The 24,443-nt window shown below is 40.6% G+C and overlaps 3 protein-coding genes across 5 annotated transcripts; 2 read left to right on the top strand and 1 right to left on the bottom strand.

The window, feature by feature from the left end:
• The first annotated feature begins 6,499 nt into the window (after positions 1 to 6,499).
• On the top strand, positions 6,500 to 8,574 carry gnpda1 (glucosamine-6-phosphate deaminase 1). 2 transcript variants are annotated; one of them, XM_004540944.6, is made up of 7 exons: positions 6,500 to 6,658; positions 6,911 to 7,038; positions 7,162 to 7,263; positions 7,366 to 7,548; positions 7,670 to 7,854; positions 7,992 to 8,166; positions 8,304 to 8,574. In XM_004540944.6, the coding sequence occupies exons 2-7, from the start codon at positions 6,915 to 6,917 to the stop codon at positions 8,363 to 8,365; spliced, it is 831 nt and encodes a 276-aa protein (XP_004541001.1). In that variant the 5' UTR covers positions 6,500 to 6,658; positions 6,911 to 6,914; the 3' UTR covers positions 8,366 to 8,574. The 2 variants fall into 2 exon arrangements, with proteins under 2 accessions (XP_004541001.1, XP_004541002.1); XM_004540945.4 differs by having other exon boundaries at positions 6,561 to 6,733.
• Positions 8,575 to 9,170: 596 nt separating this feature from the next.
• On the top strand, positions 9,171 to 20,752 carry ndfip1 (Nedd4 family interacting protein 1). Its single transcript, XM_004540946.4, has 8 exons — positions 9,171 to 9,367; positions 10,244 to 10,337; positions 12,765 to 12,904; positions 13,033 to 13,120; positions 13,319 to 13,443; positions 15,296 to 15,362; positions 15,494 to 15,602; positions 19,416 to 20,752. The coding sequence occupies exons 1-7, from the start codon at positions 9,332 to 9,334 to the stop codon at positions 15,598 to 15,600; spliced, it is 657 nt and encodes a 218-aa protein (XP_004541003.2). The 5' UTR covers positions 9,171 to 9,331; the 3' UTR covers positions 15,601 to 15,602; positions 19,416 to 20,752.
• On the bottom strand, positions 20,566 to 24,443 carry fgf1a (fibroblast growth factor 1a). Of its 2 annotated transcripts, XM_004540948.4 has the most exons (4): positions 24,073 to 24,442; positions 23,237 to 23,340; positions 22,111 to 22,202; positions 20,566 to 22,026 (listed from the first exon to the last, which is right to left on the bottom strand). In XM_004540948.4, exons 1-4 carry the CDS (start codon positions 24,239 to 24,241, stop codon positions 22,011 to 22,013), a joined length of 381 nt encoding a protein of 126 aa, XP_004541005.1. In that variant the 5' UTR covers positions 24,242 to 24,442; the 3' UTR covers positions 20,566 to 22,010. The 2 variants fall into 2 exon arrangements, with proteins under 2 accessions (XP_004541005.1, XP_004541004.1); XM_004540947.4 differs by having other exon boundaries at positions 20,566 to 22,202; positions 24,073 to 24,443.

Genomic DNA, 24,443 nt, shown 5'->3' with positions numbered 1-24,443 from the left:
CAGAGTCTTTTCCTTCCACGTCAGATTGGAGTCTATTTATGTTGTCTTTACTTTGCTCCACGGCCTTCTGCAGCTCTGCTGTTCGGCTCTTCTCAGAGGTCAGCATTCTTTTGCTCACCCTCCCTTTTCCTCCGGGCTTAATGTGCGTCTCGTCACAGCTCTATCAGCTGACGCAGTCTGGGAATTTCCCCTGTGTAGTGAAACGGGCTTTAGGTTTAGTGCTCCCCGTCTCTGCTGCATGAGATCGCTTTTTTGCAGCACTGTTGACATCCTCAAGTTGTTGTTGTGAGTCCAGCTGCTGTGGCCTTCAGGGGTCAAAGGGTCAAAGATGGTCGCGGAGAGGGCAACGATGGTAGAGGGGAGGGTAGGAGTCCAGGTCAGCTTCGGCTTTCAGAAAAAACAAAAACAAAACAAAACAGGCGAACAGGAAAATGATGTTGTGTTGGCTGTGCTGTGTTGGCTGTGTTATCCCGAGAGGGGAGAAACAACGAGGTCTCCTTTCCCCCCTCTTTTGTTTTTTCTCACCATATAATCAACTCATAACCCCCCAAGTTGACAGGACAACACAGGTACGTGTTAAAATTCTTAAGATCCTGTTTAGAAACCTAAAAAGGAATTTTCTATCATTCAGTAGTCATTTGTCTTAAACAATCAACAAAAACCTGTCCCAATTCGACCCTTTTAACCACTAAATTTGTCGTGTCCTCACTTAATCATCAGACCAGTATCTTTTCTTTTGAAATTAAGTTGTTGTCTTGCAACCCAGAGAGTTTATTTGTCAGTAATGTATAAACTATACCATTTAAAAACAGGTGTATGTTAAGTGTCGCTACTTCAATCTTGCATGTACGTGCACATGTATGTAAGCTGTTTCTTCATTGCATGTATGGGTGCGTCTGTATATGGGTTAATTTAACTTTTTCTCAAATGAGGCATTTCTCTAACACGCACATGTGTCTGTTCCTCACACTTCTCATACCTTTCTCTGGTTGTGTGTGGTTTTATTTGTTTCAGTCATTTACCAGGAACATCTTTTCCTTTTCTCCATGTCTTCCGCCAGAGGTTAACACTGGTGAGATTCAGGGACACAGCACCCAGAGCAGTTCAGCGAGAAAAACCTGCCTAAAACTACATTCTCTCTTTTTTTTTTTTTCCCCGGGAGGGGTGGGGACAACTCTGGTGTCCAGCCGTGAATTTTTAGCCAAAGCTTGGCCTGTCTTCTGCTGCCGTACTCAGGTTTCCAGGTTAAGAAAAAAAAACACCTGTATGAAGACACTAAACATACATTTAGTATTTGTATAAACATAACTGCCTAAATTATTGAACTCTTGAGGAGGGTTGATTTCAGAATCAGCATCAGAATCAGAAACTTTATTGTCATTGTCATGAGACCAACGAAATTAAGAATGGTCCCCGATCATTGCATCATCCCTAGCAATATCAAAATCTAAATAAAACAATAAAAGTCAATAAATAAAATAGATAGAATACTTAAAATACTAAGTATTCCCACACACATGCTTCAGACCGTGCATAGATTAACCCAAGAGTGGCATGGTGGACATTTTTGTAGTATTCAGATGTGTTATTGCAGTTGGATAACAGCTGTGTTTGAGTCTATTAGTCCTTGCTCTGATGTAAAATGTGGGCAATTGTGTTTATTGGGTAAAGGAAAAGGCAGAAGGGGGAAAAGGGAGGATAGAAAGAATGAAAGAGAGAGAGAGAGGAGAGAAAGCCCCAACAATCCCCTCTGAGCAAGCACCAGGCGACAGTGGATAGGAAAAACTCCTTTTAAAGTGAAAGAAACCTAAAGGAGAAACCTATGGCAGAACCAGGCTCAGGAGGGGGCAGTCAACTGCCGGGACTGGTCGGGGGGTGAGGGTGAAAAAAGAATAAGGAGGGAGGGGAAGGGGGGAAATGAAGATGGAATAGAGGTGGAGGAAGACGAGGTTACATCAGGTGAGAAGCAGCAGTGCCCCTCCTCTAGAACCAGTGGAAGCGTTTTTTCTTCTTTTTCAGATACTCTTCCACCAGCACTTTTTTCTCAATGATGAGGGTTTTCAGCTCATCGATTGTTTCTGCGTTTTCTTTCTCAAGTTTGTTGCATCTTTTCACCATGTCTTCTAATTGTTCTTGTTTTTCTTTAAGGTTGTCTTTCAGTTCTTTAACTGTTGCCTCCTCTATTCGCTTTGCCTTGTGCACATCTGTGTGCATGTCTTCCAGCTGCTGGTTTCTCTTCTGGATATCTTGAAGTCTACACTGCAGGTCTTTATGTGTTTTCTGTTGTTCTTGCTTTTGCGCCTGGATTTCAGTGTTTTTGTGCTTCAAGGTCTTAGAAAGTTCCTCAAGTTCGGTATTTTTCCTCAGCATCTCATTGATGCTACTCTGCATCGCTGAGCATTGATTTTCCAGCTTTTTCTTTTCTTCTTCCAGTACAGTTGTTTTGTACTTCGTTTCGTTATACAATTCTTGGAGTGCTTGATTTTTCCTCTGGAGATTAAGTTTTTCTTCTTCCTGTTGTGTTTTCTGTTGGTCTTTTTCTTGAAGCAGCTCTTTATTTCCGTGTGCTTTTTTCTCAAGCTTGATTTGGAGCGATCTGTGTTTTTCCTCCATCTCATCACGCTTGGAGTCCATTACCTTCTGTTTCATTTCCATTTTCTTCTTGTCTTGAAGCAACTGTTGATTTTTGTGCAGAGTTTTATCATGCTTCACCTGCAGAGCTTTGTATTTTTCCTCCATGGCTTGGAGTTTGCTCTGCAGGTCTCTCTGCTCTACGGGCTCTTGTTTTTTGTCTTGGTGGATCTCTTTATTTTTCTCCAGAGCTTCATCGAGTATTACTTGCAAGCCTTCATTTTGTTTCTCGATGTTCCTCAGCTTTTATTTATATAGCACCTTTCAAGACAAATTCATTGTGTCTGAGTTGTATTGGTAACTCGTTGAAGTGTTACTGGGTATCATAACTAGACAGTTTGCCCATACAGTGAGTGAAAGCATTGGGTGGACTGAATCAGGTTAAATTAAATCGATAGAACTGAGTGGAGTTCTATCGATTGTATTGATCAGAGAGTTAGAACAACAACTAAAGGAAACTTTGATTAATCTGAAAGGAATTAATAGGTTAACAGGTAGCTGATACAAATCAGGATTTAAAACCCTTTTTGGTTTGTTTGTTTTTTCTGTTTGACTCCTTGTTTTATTCAATATTGCAGTTTTTATGATAGTATTATGGGTTTGTTAAACTGTTCCATGTGAAAATGTTGGGAAATGAAATATCACAGGTGGAAATCAATGAAAGTGGAAATTCAGAAGAAATTCTGTCCTTTTCCTCATTAATGCACATCATAGATAACTATGTAATGTGTCTGTTGCACACTTTGTATGTAAGGAATAACCATAAATGTGTTGTCTTACAAACGGCTGTATCAGGTCTTTGCATCCACAATAAGCGAGGATAACAGAACTCCTGGAAAGCAAAAAAAAATCTGTTTTTAAGACAGTCACCTTTAGTTTCACGCTGAGTGATGCTGGATTGTTGCAGACAAACCTGATTATGTTTCCCACTGGGTTTTATACTTCAGAGGCAACACAGAGTAAAGAGAAGCATTGTTATTTCAGTGTAACTTTAGTCAGTCAGTGTTTAGTCTTATCCCCTTGTAAATTTGATAAGAGCCAAATAGAGGAAACAAACTCAGTGTGTGGCCAGAAAATGCCATGGTGGCTTACAAACACGTCAGAACAAAATATGAAGGATAAGACATCACACGTATAACGGAAAGAGACGCAGAAGAATTCATCTCTGAAATTTCTCACTTTATTGAACTGACATTTTCCCGAGACCACCGGAATTGGTGGGATGGACACAAAGAAAATCAGAGGTAGACAAAAATCCGTCAGGCGGGATCAGGAGAGAACAACGGTCTGCCAAGCCATTCCCTGCTTCAGAGTTTTGTCATTTTGCACCTGCTGTCGCTTTAATATTAAACTAACGAGGTTGAAATAGACTCACAATGGTTTCTGCTTCTTAATTAGACAGATTTATATCCCTTCATGTGCTTCTGTCTTCTGTGCTTCACTGTCAGTGATCATGCTCGAGCTCATCTTCAGTCAGTTATCTTCTGTTTGTTTCCTGCTTCCTTTTAAAGGTCAAGGATCCCACCTTGACCTTTCCACCTGCCTGCGTGCCATGGACGCCCAGGTTTGCAAATACAATGTTGTATTTTCAAACTGATACCATAGATACATCTAGTACAAGCCTCGAAAAAGTTTGCATCTTCGTGACCTTGACCTTGAGGTCTGATGCCAAGTCTTGTCACTTGAGACTGAGGTGATGCAGGATTTTGAAATTTATTCTATATGTGCAGCTACTAAGAGGCTGAAGGATAACACTGATATTTTTACATTTTCATGGAGCTGCTCTCAAAGCTTTGTCATCTAGTCTCAGTCCCTATAATTCAGTCCTGGTCCAGCATCACAGTGTGTGGTGTGGAATAAAACTGTGACAGTGTCAGAAATTTAGCTTGATCATCTGAGCGTAGCTGCTGCTGCTACTAGCCAGCAAACCGAAATGCAGCATGTAGTGATGCACTGACGCTGGCCCCTCTGTGAAAAACCGGCACACAACCAAACAAATTTGGACAGCAGAAGCCGCTGATGTGTGCTCTAACTTCTGACTGAAGCAAGGAGAACACTGGATGGACAGACACAGCCAAAGATTTAGATTTCAGGTAGTAGGCATTTGGTACACTACATGCATAAAACCTGGTGTCCTTCCCATATTTATTAAATCCAGGTCTCACAGTGTGGTGATAACAAATTCTGTAGAAAGTGAGTAGGCATTTAAGAAACAAATATAGTTAAACATGGCACATCTCATCTCTTCTTCCTTGGCACTGCTGCCCTCTTCTGGTTACAGTGGGTCAGTGGTCGCTGAGAGGAGGTGTGAGCTGTTAGTCTGCTGACTAAAGATTCGTCTGTGTTAAACCATTAATCACATTCTAAAGTAATCAACCATACTTTAAATGCTGTTTAATGTGGCACCTCGTATTGTGCATTATCAACTTTGCACATTATACTCTGTAGAAGAAGTACAGTGTGATGCAATGTGAAGTGGGCAATGCAGAGTGTTCTACAGTTCATATCAACCATGTCAATGAAAGTTAAATTCTAAAATAAAAACAAAACAATAAACCATGAATGTATTTTCTACCACTTCTTCTAGCCTAAGCACAGAAGCCCAGCTCCTCACAAATATATAGACCAAATTCAATTCAATTCAATTCAAATTCTTTATTGTCCCACAAGGGGAAATTTGTTTAGTTTAGCAGCAGGCAACAATAAGAGTAAACAAAACAATAATATTAAAATAATAAGGACAATAATAGTAATAAAGAACAGATGTCTGTACAGAAAACAGGTGTCTGTACTGGTCACCCTACAGAGAAACAAGAAGATAAGGACAAACATGCAGACAGGAGGGCAAAAAAGACAGAGAGGTTTATAAAAGCTCATCAAGATTGATAGGAATGCTACATGAAGCAAACAATGTTATTGAGCTTCTCTATTGTCATCCTGCCTGGTGATGGACGAGTTCATGCCTATCTCCTATCTTATTCTGAGCCCATGGATGCAGCCATACCACAGGACACGTGACCAGCACACACTCTGAGTGTGTTTCTGTACCCAGTTTACTGAAAAAATGGAAATACCCAACAGTGTGTCTGTATAAAAGTCAGTCCATATCCAACATCTACACCCACTTATACTTGTAAAGCTGCAGAGAGCACAGCACATGCTGAATCTAAATGTAGCTCGTTTCAACGGTCTTTAATGATATTTAAGGACAAATAAAAGGCCTGGAATGGATTCAAAAGTTCAATTAAAGAGACCAACATTTTGATCTTACTCCTCTGTTTTTCACACCAACACTCCTTACTAAGTAGGTAGATTTGGTCTATGATCATGCTGAATAAATCGATTATTACAATTCAAAAAACGTGGGAAAATTGGTAAAACAACAATAGATAAGTAAATGGGACTTAGTATTCTAAAATCATTTTATTTTAATCAACTTTTTTCATCAATGACGCCTTTTAGCAGCACTTTTTTATACACGAGAATCTATAATATTAATTTAATGAGTGTCTGAGCCTTAAAATGAGCCCTCATGATAAAGATGCAGAGCTTATCATTTTAACATTAATATCAGAAATGTAATTGGTTATTTTAAAAACTGCAAACAATCTTAGTTTTTCGAAAATTTCAAAAGCTTCTTTCACCCATCGGCAGCTGTTGTTTGGTCGGGAATGCATTTTGGGCAATGATGAAAGGTTGGAGTGGACATAATGTGCAGATGCTACTGTTTAGACTTTTAAATCCTGGGAAGCTGAGAGGGCGTTTGCGCAACAGCAGACTCATTCTTTTTGTTAAAAGCTCACAATAATCGTTCAAAACTCTCGCGTAAAAGTAAAAAAGGACTGGCCTTTGGGACACAGGCTTTTTTGTCATTAAAGGGCGCTGTGGAGCAGCCCAGTGCCTTTTGTTTTCTCAGCTCTTGGGCTTGAAGTTCAGTTTTCGTTTCTTCCGCGGTGCGCGCTGTTCGCCTCCGGCAGAAAGTCACATGATCCACCCAGAGCCGTGTGCTCAGACTGAAATCTGAAAGGTAAAGCTGGCTGCATTAACTAAATTACTTTTTTTTTTAAATCAGTAAATGTGAGGTTCTGTCGACACTGCGCGGGTGAGTAAAGCTGTGAGCGATTTGCGAGTATGTTCGGAAACCTCGGAGCTCCAACTGCTCTGCTTGTGGCTGATTTTTATTGATGAGTCTAAAGTCTGACAAGGAGTGTTTTGAGACGATCTTCTTAGAGTCTAAACAACTTCGTTGCTTCATTTCTCACTGTTTTGACTTCTGCAGGACCATGAAGCTCATCATCCTGAACGACTACGACCAGGCGAGCGAATGGGCAGCAAAGTACATTAGAAACAAGATTTTACAGTTCAGCCCTGGCCCCAACAAATACTTCACTCTGGGGCTCCCTACAGGTAAGAGCAACGTGCAGTCCTGTGATGTAGCATTTAGCACATGTATTTAGATTTGCATGATTTTAATGTGCAGCCTACGTTTCCTCCTCTCACTCCTTTGTTGCTTTTTCTGCCCGTCTTCAGGAAGCACTCCTTTAGGTTGTTATAAGAAGCTGATTGAATACTACAAAAATGGAGATCTCTCATTCCAGTACGTGAAGACTTTCAACATGGATGAATATGTAGGTAGGTCCTGATTGTTCTCTATTGTGCCATTAAGCATACAGAGTGAGGGACGCTTCCAAGCTCTGGTCTTGCATAAGAAACTGCCATAAACTCCTTTTATAGGACTTCCCAGAGATCATCCTGAGAGCTACCACTCCTTCATGTGGAATAACTTCTTCAAGCACATAGATATAAAAGCAGAGAACACGCACATCCTCGATGGCAACGCCGCCGACCTGCAGGCAGAGTGTGACTCCTTTGAGAAGAAAATAACAGCTGCTGGGGGGATTCAGCTGTTTGTTGGAGGTCAGAAGACACACAGATAAAAGTGAAAATACTGCAGCTAGTCAGCCACACATTTCTTTTCTTCTGCCCTGTAATAAATGATTGCAAAACAATTAAGTCCCCTCTTCTTTTTCTGTGTCAGGTATTGGACCTGATGGCCACATTGCATTTAATGAGCCTGGTTCAAGTCTGGTATCCAGGACCAGGGTGAAAACGCTGGCGAAGGACACCATCATGGCCAATGCCCGATTCTTTGATGGAGATCTCTCAAAAGTCCCCACCATGGCGCTGACGGTGGGAGTGGGCACTGTCATGGATGCCAAAGAGGTTGGGAGTCTGGCTCAGTGTCAGCCACGTGCCTTGGTGTTTGTGTTTTTGCTGCTGTGCCTAAATATCAAGAAGAGTGGTCATCAGTTAACTTCTGAACTTGCTGAGTTATTTCTCGGTTTTCAATCTGTCCTCAGGTCATGATTCTCATCACCGGAGCACACAAGGCGTTTGCTTTGTACAAAGCCATAGAGGAAGGTGTGAATCACATGTGGACAGTGTCTGCCTTTCAGCAGCACCCACAGACCATTTTTGTGTGCGATGAAGATGCCACCCTGGAACTGCGAGTCAAAACTGTGAAGTACTTTAAAGGTGAGACACTGAATCACAGATCATGCAGTTGCTGAGTGGGAGAAAAACATTTTATATTTCCAGCTGATTAAGAAAAAATATTTCCAAAGCAGACACGAGTCATAGAAAAACTACTGAGTCTTGTTTTTTGTCCGCAGGGATGATGCATGTCCACAACAAGCTGGTAGAGTCACCTCCATCAGAGCCGAAGAAAAACTGAGGGAGACCTCTCTCAAACATCCTGGATTCAAGAGGCATTTGACCAAATGAGCACTCCAATAATTCCATTGATTATGTTTTTCCTTCTTCAAGATCAAGCAAGATTTTCTCACAACTACTTTTCAACTACTAGATAATTTAGTGCTGGTATAGATGATTCTTCATACAACTGCTCATTTGTTCTTTGTAATAAAGCAAATTTAATTTGTACATCTTATGTGTGTTTTTTGGGACATGCTGTGGTTTTCAGTCCGTCCTTCCAGTCATGTGACGAACAGGAATGAACTCCTGTTGCCTTCAAGTGCTCCTTGTTATTTTTACTGGTTTTCTTAGGGTGGAAGTGCTATGAAAGTTTATTTTCACTACAGGGGAAAATGCCCGCAGACTTATTATAATTATTATATGTAAACTTGATATGTAGTTATTAGCCCAAATTTTTTGACTTGCAAATGGCAAAAAAACCCCCAAAAAACCAAAATCCATCCGCACAACCGTTTTTGTTAACTAGAATACTGCCTCACACTTCATATTTGCTTAATTTCAGATGCTCAATAAGAAATCTCGGAAGATGGCACATCATATTAGCTCAGCACCAGTCATATTATGTATTATAACACTTTAAATGAGCAATTTCTTCCAAATAAGTGCATTTAATTTTGCTATATTATACACTGTAGCAATTCCCCTTTACAGCGTAAAATATATATAATTGACAGTTATGGGCTTATAATTTGTCATTTTTTCCCCCCTCGATCTTTCACGCGCTAACAACTGAAAGAATGTCGTTTCCGACTGCACTTGAACGCAGCACCAGCTCTGCCACTACCAGGAGCGGAGAAGGAAGGAGATGGCCGACTAGAAGGCAGCGTTATCTTTGCTACTTCGCCTGCGAGATTCCTTTTACATTACACAGTTTCACAGCAGAAGCAGAGGGAGTACTGTACAGTTATTTCGTTCCTCTTCAGCTATGGCAGAACAAAACAGCAGCGTCAGATATCAGGAGGTAGGTAACAGGTTGCCGTCACACTTAAATGTGGCTAACAGCTAGCTGCTGCTCAGTCAACATTAGCCTGTCACTGAGAGCAAAACAGCGAACTCAGCTGTCATTTGTTTACGGGCGGGCCCGATGTTGAGTGACATGTTTTATGCTTTTATTAAACAGAATTTCTTCCACTGCAACTGCTGTACTCATATATTCATCATATATAATTTTAACGCTGAATAGGCCATATTTATTTAGCAGCTAATTAGCCACTCCTAGCGTTAGCTGGCCTGCACAGGAGTGCTGTGTAGTGTCTAGACTTGATCCAAAGCTGTCCTGGCTCACTGACCAATCCTCCCTGTCAGTGACTGAAACCTTAGAGACGGATCAGGGTCAAAATGCTAAAGTGAAGCTGCTGCATGCTCGCTTAAATCGCCACACAGCACTGATGTGCAAATTATGTCTGAAATCAGCAGCCCACGGTTTATAATACAACCTGCCTTGTGTGTCGTTGGTAAAGATAAGGTTACTGTCCGATAATGTTATTTAAATGAGAATATCCGTAAGTATCAAATCCAGATGGTCTAATCTGTGTTTGGGAGAAGAAAGTGGCTGACAGAGCCTGTATGTCCGTACAGCAGGCCCTGTTTAATGACTGATGTAATTGTCTATAATGGCCCAGTACAAGCAGAAATCTTCCCTGGGGATAGTTGCCATGATATAAACAACATGGCAGACAAATATCTGCTATCACACAGTGTAAATGCTATCATTTTGACCTCCCCTATGCAGACAGCATTGTTCCCTTTTCTAAATTGCAGCTGCTTACTTATCTGAAAGGACCGTGTACTGTAAGCGAGACCCAGTTTGTGTTGTTGTCTATTAATGTTTCTCCAGCTGGTGAATGAGGAAGAGCCCGCCCAGCCTTCCCAGGAGGGTCCTGCCCAGGACGCCCCACCACCATACAGCAGCATTGCTGCAGCAAATGCAGGTTAGCTTGGTCACACGCTGTCAAATCACTTCATTTTCTTAAAAACACAATTTAATTCCAGATGTGTCTGTGCGACCTAATTGTCAATTATAAGTGAATTTAAAAGCAGGAAGAGATAAACATTATGAACACTGGCTGTTTTTAACAGCTGTAATTTGACAAGTTGCCACCTATGTGATCACTGCTTCGACTTGTACAAAGCACTTTGATGTTGAAGCTTTTCTGGTGACAGGTTTCCCTGCATGCAGATTTTGTGAGCTTATTTTGCATTTTGTTAAAGATCAGATAAATATTTAGTTTCGCTCACAGAAATCTTAAATACAGTCCAGATGCACCATATATCATTTGTACTGAAATGAGTATGTTTATTTACACGTATAATTGTGTGAAGTTTGTTTAATTTTTTTTTCCTAAAATAGGATTGCAGAATAGGTCATGTGCAGGGAAGGTCTCAGGCTCGTTATCATGTTTCCAATGTCACTTCTTAAGAGGGCAAGGGTCAGCATGTTCCATAAGAGGGTGCAGCTATAGCTCTTCCTGGATGAGTCCATTGATCTGTTTTAGTGCTGTTAGTGTTTGAGCGAGGCAGAGGCGCATTCCAGGATCGCAGCCAAACAACCCAGATAAGTCTTGGCTTGTATGTAGAGAGCACAAACAGTAATGGGTGCATGCAATATATCACAGTTGTCTTTCTTGTACTAATGTTTTACGTAAGTCATTGCTTCCTGCTTTGGGTTTCTAAAGCTCAGCTGTAGCTTTCATTTTTGAAGGAAGTGAAAGAAGATTTTTGTCTGTCAGCAGTCAGACGTGTTAAAACTCGCTGACCCTTGGTTTCTTTGTTTCTCGCTTTCAAAATTGATGCTTTAATTATCATCTCTGCCTTCTTTCAGAGGATGGCTTCGAGCCATCTGTCTCTGTCTGTTGCACAGTGAAGGTTGCTAAAGAAGCGGCAGTTGTCGCACTCACTGTTTGTAGATGTGTGCCAAAATTATAAACTGTGCTTCAGTTTACAGCAGCCCAAAACAGTGTTCAGTTACATTTACAGCAAACTGTTTCATAAATTGTTGGTCCACAGAAGGCATTTAGCACTCCTCAAAATGAAACACTAACAAATACACTCTATACACACTACATTAGGTAGACCAGGTAGTACCATGTTGTCTGTTTGGTTTTTGGAACTGGATTAATGCTTTGTGGCATGGATTTAACAACATGCTTGAAATATTCCTTAAAGATTTTGGTCCACATTGACACAATGGTGTCACAGTTGCTGCAGATTTGTCAGCTGCACATCATGAAACAGTTTGTCTGTTCCACCACACCCCAAAGGTGCTTTATTGGATTGTGGAGGCCATTTGAGTTCAGTGAACTTGTGTTCAAGAAACCAGTTTGAGATGATTCAAGCTGTGTGGCATGGTGTCAGGTGAAGCATCCATCAGAATATGGCTATACTGTGGTCATAAAAGGATGGACATGATCAGCAACCATACTCAAACAGGCTTAAACAAAACAAGTTGGTGCTAAAGAACCAAAACACGAGAAAATATCCCCCACACCATCATGACAGACCTGAACATTTGATACATGGCAGGAAGGATCCATGCTTTCATTGACACTACAACTCCAGTGTTTCAGTAGAAATTGAAACTCAACAGACCAGGCAGTGGTTTTGCTCATCTGCTTCAAGAAATGCTCTTCTGCATGCATTGGTTGTAACAAGCAATGATTCAAGTTGCAGTTGCTTTCCCATGACCATGAAGCAGTCTGGCCATTCTCCTCTGACATCAACAAGGCATTTTCACCCAGATGTCTGTCTTTCACTGGATAGTTTCTCCTCTTTGGACCATTCTCTGAACAGGTGTACTTAATAAAGCCAGTCAGGATCTGCCATTGTCAGAGTCTTGGATGATACAATACAGCCTTAGCTTTGCTTTCAAGGGACACCTGTGTTAATAATTTATCTTGCCTTAAAGCATCAACTGAGATTTAGCACAGAACTGGTCTGTGAAGACAATGGGAAAGATCAGCAGAGTGAGCACATAGAAATGTTTTTGTTTGCACTCCGTTGTTCAGATTAGCAAAAAGTAAAGCAGGGAGGTGGAAATCAGGAACAATCAGTCTTTGGTTTTCTTGTTTTCAAAATAACATTTGTATTTTTGAAGACATCACAGGCTCTAGAAAAGTGATTTTGTAGTTTAAAGACCACACGTTTACTGGAGAAATAAACCAGCTCATTAATTGATAATGCTACTGTTTGGTGTAGTATTAAAGTGTAGGAAGTGTAAAATTTCAGCTCTTATACACTGTGATAACAGGATTTCATTTATTATTTTCTGTAGGTCTTCTGCTGTGTGGAGGAATGTATTATTACAGATATATATTTGTTGTTAATTAGTTGTAATTATTTGTTGCTTGTAACACCCACAGCTTTCTTTGAATACAAGGAAGATGGAGGAAGATTTCCCAACCCTCCATCCTACAGCGTTGCCACCACTTTGCCCTCCTATGATGAAGCTGAGAGAAGCAAAGCAGAGGCGGCCATCCCGCTGGTCGCTGGAAGAGTCACGGTACTCGTCTCGTTCTCAGACTTCTTTCTAATGACTTAGTGTTGTCACATATAAAACACTAAACAAGACAGAGGTAAACTGAGGTTATTTTAATTAATAGTTTAAACGTATCCTTTTTGATGATGCAGGAGGAAGACTTTGTGGCCAGAGATGACTTTGATGATGCCGACCAGCTGCGAATAGGAAACGACGGCATCTTCATGCTCACTTTCTTCAGTAAGAAACAGACTTTTGTAACGGTAACAATAAACAGACTTGATGCAAATGTACAACTCTGTTGACTCATCAAGGACAAAATTTACTCTCCTTTAATTTAACTTTTGTTTAGCTTCTTTTTGTTAAATCTGTGCCAACATGATGACTTTACAAATCAATGATCCTTCTGTTAACGAACTGCTGTCTTTCTGCTACCAGTGGCATTCCTCTTCAACTGGATTGGCTTCTTCTTGTCGTTCTGTTTGACCACATCAGCCGCCGGCAGATACGGGGCCATCTCAGGCTTTGGCCTGTCGCTCATCAAATGGGTTCTTATTGTCAGGGTAAGAGCCACACACAGCATAGACCAGCTCAGCTCAGCTCTCCACAAGGTGGTTAAAATTCAACCATAATATCACAGTTATTCTCCCCCCGAAAGGAGCGCGTATGTAATCGGTTCAATTAGTTTGTCTGTCTGTTTGTAAGCGTCCGTAGTTTTCAAGATGGGTTCAAATCTTGTGTGATTGTCGATGATAGTGACAGCTCGAGCTGATTTCATTTTGGTGAAATCAAGTCAAGGTCACAACAAATGTGAAAATCAGCAAAAGCTTTATGTTACCCAAATCTTTTTTTAATGCATTGTCTTCAAATGTAACAACACTACACTAGGCTGTGGGGGGACGTCAGTAACCATGTTGGCTAATCATTTGATCTCGACCTTTATTGTTGGTGCCAAAGCTCAAAGGGACCTTGGAAAAAAAATTTAAGAAAGCGTATAAAGTAATATAACGTATGAAAGGGTATGGGGAGAGCCGTAAAACACAGGGTTATATCTTTTCAATAAAACACCCTATGACATCATAATGACGCCATAAAGTTTTGCAAAATCTTACACTGCATGAATATCTTAAAGTCTTAAGTTTTTACAGCTTATAAAAACCAAAGATTTCAGCCAAATCTGCTCCAGTCGAATGAGTGAAGATGATAAAAACACCATTTATTTTAGTATGTAATGCTTCAAGGTCAGAGGTCAGATAGCAGCGTGTTGTAATAAAAACAGCATGTTGCAATAAAAATGTCATAAAACATTAAAGTTTTAGTACAACCTTGCCCTTCGAGGGAGTTGTGCTGTCTTAGCGACCGTGGCTCAGGGGGTTGGGAATCGCATCTGTAACCGGAAGGTTGCCGGTTCGATCCCTGGGCTCTCTGTCCTGGTCGTTGTGTCCTTGGGCAAGACACTTTACCCTACTTGCCTACTGGTGTTGGCCAGAGGGGCCGATGGCGCGATATGGCAGCCTCGCTTCTGTCAGTCTGCCCCAGGGCAGCTGTGGCTACAACTGTAGCTGCCTCCACCAGTGTGTGAATGTGAGAGTGAATGAATAGTGGCATTGTAAAGCGCTTTGGGTGCCTTGAAAAGCGCTATATAAATCCAATCCATTATTATTATTATTATTATTATTATTATTATTATTATTATTATTATTATTATTAGCGTTCTTGTTTTAGTTTAAATTTTAATAATTTAATGTTGGTCTTAACCCTGTGAAGCCTGAACAACGAAAGGATTGACAGAAAATTCTGTTTATTTATATTTGAACACTGCATGTGTCTGATTGTATAAATTACAGTTCTCAAAATGTATCATATGTATGATACTCGTGTATCATATCTGATAGCCACAGCCACCCCAGCTGTGGCTCAGGTGATAGAGCAGATCAGCTACTGATCGGAAGGTTGGTGGTTCGATCCTTGGCTTCCCCAGTCTGCATGCCAAATATCCTTGGGCAAGATACTAACCCCAAGTTGCCCTCCGATGCATCCATCGGAGTATGAATGTGTGTAGTTTAGTTTGCACTTGTGTTTAGAAGTGTTTGTATGAGTGGGTGTGAATAGGTGAATGAGGCATGTTGTATACAGCGCTTTGAGTAATCCGGGAGAGTAGAAAAGCGCTATATAAGAATCAGTCCATTTACCATTGACCATATGATGCATTTGGCGTTACAGGGTTAATGATCTATTTAACGGCACTTAATTTCCAAAAACACTTGAAATTACTCGTGCCACTTAAGTTATGGATGGGTGTGTGGTCAAAGATGTGCCGCATGATTCTACAAAGTGGTGTTTGGTGCTGTGTTCTTAAAGACAGACCACCAGAGTCACACTGTTGATTGAAACTTGCGTCTTGTGTCTCTGCAGTTTTCGACCTACTTCCCCGGTTACTTTGATGGGCAGTATTGGTTGTGGTGGGTGTTTTTGGCACTTGGTGAGTGAGAGATGATGTTTTATAAGTATACTTGTATTTTTATATTATTAACACACTACACACAGCTAAGATTTTTCTAATTATGTTGTGTGGTCATTTCTTTGGTAATCTGTCTTCTGTTTGGACTGCAGGCTTTATGCTGTTTATCAGAGGCTTCGTGAACTACTCCAGAGTGCGTAAACTGGCTGATCCCACTTACGCCACCCTTCCTCGAACAAGGGTACTCTTCATCTATTAAAGGTAAGGTGCATGGGTCATGAAGAAAATATCAATTTTTACTTACTGTCTGTCAGGTTTGTCATTAGTGGGCAGCACCTTTAAATCCGTGTTGGACTGATTTATGAATGGCAGCTAAACAAACAGCACAAAAATCAGCCATTAAACAAAAAGCCCCAGATGGTACCCACAGTTTGTAGTGGCTCCATCCAAGTGAAAATAAAATGTAGAGACTTGGTGAAAAGATTAAAATAAGCTGTTCACGACCTCTTTGATTTTTCAGCTTAAGCAGATTAAACATAAACCTGCTACTTCCCCATGTAACCTCTGTCCTCTGACTTTGCTGCTACATGGCGCACAGCACAACCACTGTCAACACCTGTCTCTGTGATTAAACTAACCTGATGCTCCAGATGGTGTGTGACACAGAACCAGCAGGGATGTCCTTTGGAAAAACGCAGGTGCAAGCCAAAAATAACTGTCTGTTCATTACAGGTGAAATTTAACCAATCAGATCCACAGGCTACTTTCAGTGCAGCCAGTTGGAAAAACAGGTTCTTGCCAAAGTCAGTCGGGAGAAGAGTGAAAACAGAGAGCAGGAAGTGCCTATAAGGGTTTTCTTTGCACTTCTTGCAGTTTAGAAATGCTCTAAACTAGAGCTGGGCGATATAAGATTTTTTCATATCACAATATGTTTTGTTTTTTTTCCATTTCAGGCGATAACGATATCTATCACGATATAAGCCAAATAACTATATTTGTACGATTTAAATGTGCCGTTGCTCACAAGTAAAATGTGAAATAATCAGCAGCTTGTTTTTATTTAAATATTTATTTCCCATAATAAGTTCAACAGGGTAGATGTACTTAAGGAACATGAGACTTTTTCAGATAAATAAAGGCAAATATTGCAAACTACACAAAAGGCAGCCGCTAAAGCGTTTAAGTTTCAAAATAGAACAAACGAAACAGACTACTAAATTGTCAATTCCACTTAGATACAAAATATTAATTCTAAAAAAAAATCTTAGTTTGTTTTACAGAAGAACAGACAAAATTGACTAACCTTTGTCAATATCAAATAAACTGAGAACTAAAAGGAAATTCTCAATCTCTCCTTGTTGTATAGCTTAGCTTTTCAAACAGTTTTAGCAGTTACTTTAGTCTGACAAAAGTCGAATGACGAATTAGCGCTTCCAGTCAGAGACTGAGGCTACGTCCACACGTACACGGGTATTTTTGAAAACGGAGATTTTCCGTTTTCGTTTTAAAAAATAATCCCGTCCACACATAAAGGCAGAAATGAAGGAAAACGCTGCTATGAACATGCCAAAGCAGCAGGTGGCGCTAGATTCCTAACCGTGCAGAAATATTGGCCAATCAGAAGTCTAGAAGCCTCGGTGGGAAAAAGTAAACAAAGCTGGGGCATAGAAGCAGAACCGAGTCGTATGTGTGGACGGACAGTAACTGTGTGTATATGTAAGCATTTAAACACTGCAGAGAGTAGAATTAACAGTAACAGTATTGTAGAAATTCATTTCACCGAAACAATAACGTGGCGCACAGTGTGACGCATGCACCAGTTTATTGTATTTCCAGACTTGCTTTCGGCACAATTTACAGTGCGCGCTACTCTGTTTTTGTCAGACTTGAAATAGCCGAAATACCTTCACACTACGGAACTTCTATGGCTCTTCCGTTCGACAATCTCTCCGGCATTGGAGCCATCATCTGTTTTCTCTTCGGTAACCTTCGGTCATGCTCGGTTGATTTTTCTAGTCGGCACACTCATTTCCTCCATTACCCGGGCAGTACGGTGGCTGGCTGCTTCCCAAACAAATACACATGTGCGGCTTGGCACTTGTGCTGTACGTAACAAGTCACGCGACGTGACGCTGCGGCTGTGATTGGTTCGGCTCTGCGCTACTTAATTTGGATTGGCTGACCTTTTTTTTTTTTTTTTTTTTAAGAGGACAAGAGCGGCGAGGTCTATCGCGATAGTTTAATTTCTCTATCGAGTAAAAGTTATATCGTGATACATATCGTTATCGTTCTATCGCCCAGCTGTGGTGGTGACAGTGGTGACAGTGGGAAGGAAGACCTCCCTTTTAGCAGGAAGCTGTTAAACATGGGAGAGAAGATGCATGTTAATGAAATGCAGTAGTGTCATGTCCATTCCCATGGTTTCAGTAGTCCCCCTCCAGGAATTTGCTGACATCTAAGTGGTTAGACTGAGGTTATGATTATTAATTAAATCAAAAATGGTGGAAAAAAATACCTAGCAATGCACAGAAGGAATCTACACTACTGAAGAGACCAGTCAGAACAGGTGCTACCTGCATTGATGTGATCTGTATTTACAGTTTCAGGGAGGTACCTGTCCGGTTACGGTGTAGGGTTTCACTTTGTGTGGTTACAACATATCTGCGGTGTAGCTTTCATGCAGCAGCAGCTTTGACCTAAACAAGTTTCCCTGCCATCAGTCGGAGTCCAATAATCTTTGGTGCTACACTTGAATTAGACCGGGAATGTGAAAAATGCAGTCCAAGGGCCAGAAAGACTCCAATCTGGTCCACTGGATGGCTTGTTTCTATGAATGAATGGGAATTATGTTAAAGAGCTACCAGAACTTTATCAGCAAATTTACATACTTGTTTAAGTATGCTGACAGATTTTTAATTTACCTCAACATTTCTTTATCATGTAGAAAAACTGAGACGTGCAGTTGAAGTTGCACTTTTTGATTTATATATCAAATGTAATTAAGTGTGTCGTTAAACATCTGTACGCTGACAGAAATAGGAGTTTCGCTGGTCTGGCCAACTTACAGTCAAAGTAGGCTGTATGTGCACATGAAGTACAAAGAGTTTGACGTCACTTCTTTAGACTTAAGTGGGATTTATAGTCCCACAAACATGTCCATCCACATTCGCTTTCATGAAAAGCGCAGACAGCTCTGTGTGTGTTCTGTTGGTCCATGGCTGGCTCACGGACCAACAACACCACGAGCAACAGCAGAGACTTTGTACACTGCCTCCACCTGACCACAGAGCTCACTGCAGGCAGACGGGCAGAGCATAGATTGGAGCCGAAAGCCTACACGCTCGCTCTGCTTGACCATAAAACCAGCTTAACACTTTGCCATCAGCTCATGTAACACTGCCCCTCCTTTCTTTCACACAGAGCAGAGAACCTGTATCTGTTTTCACACACATCTGTTTTACTCTAAGTGTCTGCTCAAACCTCTAAAGTGCACTGCAGTGAAAATACAGCGTTTAGTTTAGGTTAGGGTGTCGTCTGAGCAGCAGCATACAGGCCGAGGACCACTCCAGCCTGTGTACTCAGCAGCTGCTTTATGTTCAGATTGACTGCAGACGTCTGGTTTGTCACAAGCATTTCCTGCAGGGCATGTGTGAAAAAATTTCCCCTCGACTTCCAACTCAGTAGAAGGGGAAACGCTTATCTGCTGATTGGGCAACCAGCTGTGGTTCAGAGACTGGTTTATGATGGATTCTCTCGTGATCTTGTGAGACTCTGCCTTGTAGGTTAAAGTTAAAATAGCATATCATTAACATGTCACTGAAGACCAACTCCATCTATTATGAACTGAACTTTTAAGAACAAAGTTGTAGCAACAAATGATCTCAAAAGCATTAAACCATGTTTCTGTAAAACATGTATTTATATTTAACCGAGTGGTAATAATTCGGTGAGCAGGCCTGTTATTAACTGGCTCTACTTACAGTGTGTCAGGTTGATAAGTAAGATTTGTGGTTGAGATTAGGATTGATTTCCACTGTTATGTCAGTTTTCTCCATTTTCCTATGTCAAAATCAGGACGTGGAAGAACTGGATGTGAAGAAGAAGAACGAGTTTAAAATAAAAGAAGACACTTAACCAGAAATCAGCCAGATGAGATCCAGATGAAGACGACTCGAGTCAATAAAAAATAATAATCAGGAATTATATCACTCGTTTTCTTTTGTTTCAAACCTTTATTAAAGACAAATGGTTAACAGTAATAGTCCCTCAATGTACTCATTAGTGGCGAATGTTAAGTGCTATTTACATCTGTCTGTAATGTATAAGTAATGCCTTATATCATTTGATGGTAGCATACGAGCATGCATCTGCCCTTAAGGTCAATTAAATAGGGAGCGTCTCGTGTTGGCGACACTTGAAGCCAACAGGTATTAATTAGCGCAACACTCTGTAAGCTTGCCATAGCATGCAACACACTTTATAATAATCTGCTCTTCGAGGTTTAAGCTCTTTATAGATTTCTTTAGGCTGTAAATACGGAAGTACTCATGAACACATCCTCCACTCACCTGTTGGCTTTAAGCAGTGTTGCCAGGAGGGGACAGTGTTGTCTGCAGCTTTTAGAAACTGTCATCGTAGATGTGATTCACACACAGCAAAGCGGCATCCATGATTTTTGCCTGTTACAATGTTTTTGTTGTACATTAAATCAGGTAAAACTCTCCAACCAGGGAAGAGAATTCAAGTTGCATGTGCAGGTTGATCCTAGAAGATGGAAAAGGAACTCGATGGCCTCAAATGACAAAACCTGGAGCTGCTCTGCTGACAGCTGTGGAGACGCCAAATTTCTTTTGGCACTGACAGTGACCGAGATGATTTTTAAGGGCATATGAGCACATTTTCTGGTCCGTGTCCTCACAAATACCAATTAGATGTAACAGCGTGACCTCTCGATGACTCCTCAGTCTTTCTAGTCCATGTCCCACTCGCTGTCAGAGGAAAAGCTGTCAGGATTTCAGTACATAAGAAATGAACTTGTATTTTACTTCCAGGTGGGTTTTTACCTCAAGGTTTAATTGATGATTATTTCTTAATTTTTCATACTATGTAAGAAGTTTCTCTGTTGTGAGTATTATTATCAAAGAATGTTTAATGCAGGTGCACTTTTAGAAACACGGCCAATAAGGACATTTCCATCATTAGATTAAGTCACAGACACATAAAGCAAGTGGTGCAGGATGTTGTTTTATAATGACGCTTGAATCAACAGTTCATATTTCATATGCCATGGCTTTCATTTACAGACCAGTTATGCTTCTTTCTATATGATGTAGAGCTGCAGCCTGGGGTTTTTGTTGTTATCAAACTGTACAGAAACTGTTTAGTGTTAAATAAATGTCACTTTAAATGCACCTGCTGAGCTTCCTGGGTTGTTACTGATGCATCACCTACTCAGAATACATAAATGCAGTGGATAGAAAAAGTGTAAGCTTCCCATTTATAGGAGCATGTGCAACCACAATGTTTTATGTTTTTAATTTGATCCGCTAAAAGTTTTGTTTAAGGTCACATTAAAGGTGGAAAAAGTTTTATCTTGGTCTCGTTATTGTAACGTCATTACCGCAGGCACTTTAACAGGCACGTGTACGCTTTTTATATCCACTGCATGCTTCATTAATGTGTAACAGGAAAACCGCTAACAAAATGAAGTGGTTTACAATGGGGTACAACTGAAGAACTATAAATATGGTAGTCAAAGGAGCTTGCAAAGAAACATTAAAATAGTTCAATAAAATACAACAAATATTTAAAAAAGTGTAACAAAATAGAACCAAGAGCTCAGTAGAACAGAAATGAAGGCTCATTAAGTGCATAGTAAAATAAACAGTGCAGGATATTCAAAGTGTAGAGACGAGCATACTGATGATTGTTCTAGGTTATGAAGCCTTATTGGACAAACCATGAAAAACTGTGAGTGCACAAACAGTTGTTAATAAGTGTGATTAAAGGGGCTAACTCATAGGTCAGTGTGTATGTGTATAAGGGGCCGGTAAATTTAAGTGTTGCAAATAAAGATTCTTTGGAGAGGATGTAATCGTGCACAGTGGCGGCTTCTAGTGGCAGCAATGTGTAACTGTTGGAAGTATAACAGAGCAGCAACACTTCTGGAAAAGCTTTACTGGTTAATTTGTTAGGCTTTAAGCTCTGTAGCACTTTCTATCCAGTCATGGTTTCAAGAACAAAACACAGATTACAGAAAAGCTAAAGTACAGCGGGACTAACATGCAATGAGCCAGCTAATGGTAGAATTAGTGGCAATGTATTTATTTACTCTTCCCAGAAAACCTTAGTCCAAGAAGCACAAATTCCTGTTAAACTGCAGGTTAATGTGTTCATGTTTGCTCTACATGTCTGTTCTGTGAGCTAAGAGGACCTGCTACCAAATAAAATCAAAGATTTGTTGTGTCTATAGATTTGACGTATTATTAAAATAAAGAGACATTTGATCTCTCCATGCACTACACAGACTGCCTTTGCACTTCCCTTTTATTTGGATTTATTATCTCTTGATTTCACGCCACCATCTCCTGTAAGTAGTCCTATTGATGATTTAGAGGTTATGTGTTTCTGGTCCTTTGCGGTTGAGGTATCGCTGTGTGTTTTGCTCCTTCAGTCATCCAGCTGCCTGGGGAGAAAGAAGACGGCTTTCTGTCCGATGTGGGTTCTCGGGCCGAGTTTAGGCTTTCCGTTCTTTTTCAGAGCTACGTACCAGTTGTTGTCGTGATATTTCTGTGGCTGGTATGTGTTGTAGTGGTTCTCCTCCAGCCTCTCCAGGAAGTAACATTCATCTGTAATTGTGGGCTGAGAGACAAATGCAAGAACATTTCAAATAACATCTCATGAGGTTTGAGTTGGAGGTAAAAATGTAAACATTTAAAGGGTTAGGAATAACAGTTAATAGTTTCACTTTGATTCAGTAAATCCTGCACTATCAATAATCAGAGTTTATGTCTTGTCCTCCTACATTAAGCTGTGCTGGCAAAGCAGCAGAGAAGTATGACCAGTGATCAATACACTGTGGGAATGCCCTGATGTTGAAATCTTATTCTGTTACTCAGATTTTTCAACCTTCTTGGTATTGAACAAAAAACTAATATATTAAAAGTACAGTGTGTGCAAAGGTTTTAAGCAGCTCCTTTCTTTGGTAGGTTTAATAAGTTCAACAAATTTATTAAAATATACAAACAGACTTACAGAATGAATATGATGCAAAAAAAAAAATTCTAAAGGACACAAGAAACAGATGCTATTTATCTGTTGCAGATAGTTTTCCAATGTTCTCTTGTTTTTTCAGAACACACGGCACACCATGCCAAGATATGTCAGGTTTTCAACTGAAAAGTGAAAAAAAAGGTTTATCCATTGAGTTAGGTGTCTTTTTAGGAGTGAATTCACAGGTCTGTTAAGTGACTTACCAAAAAACATTAACAACAAATAATTCTTGGATTATTTTCACTGGACTGAAAATGAGTGAAAAATCAGCCAGTGTCCACAGAGAAACTTTAAAAGACCTTCAGAAAGCCTGAAGACCTACTGCTTAAAACATTTACATGAAATTCTTATAAAGAACTATATAAAGAAATGAGGGGTAAATCAAGGATTTTACATGGGACTGTAACTCTGCAACAAAGTGGGATCAGGTTTAAAAACATGATGTCAGTGCAGATAACACAGACCGAACTTATACAATTCAAGCAGATAAAAAATAATTTAATGAATAATAAAATGTGTCTTATGTTAAGTGTTAATATTCTTGATTGTTTCCCGATTTGTTTTTCTTGTAATAGTTCCCATAAACCTTTATTTAAAAAATAAAATTTGCCTTAAATACTCACTGAACTGTACAAACGGCCTTCATCGCTCATGGCTAAATATCTGCTGGCTTCAGTTCCTTGGATGACCACGACACCTCTGTCCACAGCTTTGAGCTTTAAAACAGCTGAAAGGATAACAAAAAATTACATGAAAGTCAAGAAATTACACAGAAACGGTCAAAATCTGAATATATAAATAATGAATATTTCATGGGTTGGCTCAGAGGTTTCAGTGCAAAGGTAAATCTGCAGCATCTGAATATAAAACATCAAAAACAGCTGTCGATGCATTTATTTATTTTATTATTCACAATCTGAAAATTCTTCAGCAAAAATCTTTAAATATTCCTGCAGAAAGAGAGCCACCAATCTTTTTTTTAATCTGTTTCTCTCTGTTTTGTCCAGCCTTGATTAGAACAGGTTCACCTGCGGTGTAGCACAGAGTAAAAAGAGAGCTTGCAGATGGCTGATCAATACAGAAAAGTATCTGATGACTGAAATGTCTCGTGCTGTGGTTTCCTGTTTCCACCTTTTCAAGGCCAGAAATGTTTCTTTCACAGAAGCCTCTGCGGCATCATTCCCAGCACGCCATTCCACTGCTCCTGTCGGTAAACTTTCCTTCTACTTCTGCGTGTTTTCTCGTGCTCAGACAACCACCGACTCCATCCACATTCATAAACACGTTCAAACTGAACTCACAGACATTTTGCAACAAACTAACGCAGTGGGATGTCCCGCATTTCACTTAAAAAGTGAAATGGACGCATGGCGCTTTAACCTGGAACACCTGCAGCAGAGGAAGTGAACGCGTCATGCTGCAGGCCTGACCTGGATGTTAAAGCGCGCAGTGATCTTACTGTGAGCGTCACTCTCTTCCCTCTGGCCCTGCACCGTCCCGTCGGGGAGGATCTGGAGGTGATGTCCGCCATTCATGCAGTACAGCCGAGCCAGTCTCCGGTAGTCCCTCAGCTGCAGCGGGCTGCTGTCCCCCACGCTCAGATCCACCACCGTGTCTCCATCCGCCATCCTGCTCGGCAGGAAACCTCGCTCTCTACAGCAGGGGGGTCTGCGACGAGAGGGGATCGGTTTCCTGCGGAAATTCTCACTGGATTTGTCCCCTTGCAGAGATCAGGTGTTTATGTGGCCGTGAACGAGCGCGAGACCACACAGGCAGCCACATGCGCAGTCCCGATTCCTGGCAGCATCCAACTGGGGTGAAAATAACAAT

The sequence above is a fragment of the Maylandia zebra genome, linkage group LG2 (assembly GCF_041146795.1).
Source record: "Maylandia zebra isolate NMK-2024a linkage group LG2, Mzebra_GT3a, whole genome shotgun sequence".
Taxonomy (NCBI): Eukaryota; Metazoa; Chordata; class Actinopteri; order Cichliformes; family Cichlidae; genus Maylandia; species Maylandia zebra.
This window is presented reverse-complemented; position numbering and strand designations above follow the sequence as displayed.

What these genes read in the sequence shown, in the direction of transcription:
- gnpda1 (XM_004540944.6), top strand. Translation starts at nt 6,915, where the DNA reads ATGAAGCTCATCATCCTGAACGACTACGACCAGGCGAGCGAATGGGCA. An exon ending in CACTCTGGGGCTCCCTACAG is followed by an intron (nt 7,039 to 7,161) that starts GTAAGAGCAACG and finishes GCCCGTCTTCAG; the next exon opens with GAAGCACTCCTTTAGGTTGT. An exon ending in CAACATGGATGAATATGTAG is followed by an intron (nt 7,264 to 7,365) that starts GTAGGTCCTGAT and finishes CTCCTTTTATAG; the next exon opens with GACTTCCCAGAGATCATCCT.
- ndfip1 (XM_004540946.4), top strand. Translation starts at nt 9,332, where the DNA reads ATGGCAGAACAAAACAGCAGCGTCAGATATCAGGAG. An exon ending in GCAGCGTCAGATATCAGGAG is followed by an intron (nt 9,368 to 10,243) that starts GTAGGTAACAGG and finishes ATGTTTCTCCAG; the next exon opens with CTGGTGAATGAGGAAGAGCC. An exon ending in CATTGCTGCAGCAAATGCAG is followed by an intron (nt 10,338 to 12,764) that starts GTTAGCTTGGTC and finishes TAACACCCACAG; the next exon opens with CTTTCTTTGAATACAAGGAA.
- fgf1a (XM_004540947.4), bottom strand. Translation starts at nt 24,241, where the DNA reads ATGGCGGATGGAGACACGGTGGTGGATCTGAGCGTGGGGGACAGCAGC. An exon ending in GGAAGAGAGTGACGCTCACA is followed by an intron (nt 23,341 to 24,072) that starts GTAAGATCACTG and finishes TTATCCTTTCAG; the next exon opens with CTGTTTTAAAGCTCAAAGCT. An exon ending in AAGGCCGTTTGTACAGTTCA is followed by an intron (nt 22,203 to 23,236) that starts GTGAGTATTTAA and finishes TTTGTCTCTCAG; the next exon opens with CCCACAATTACAGATGAATG.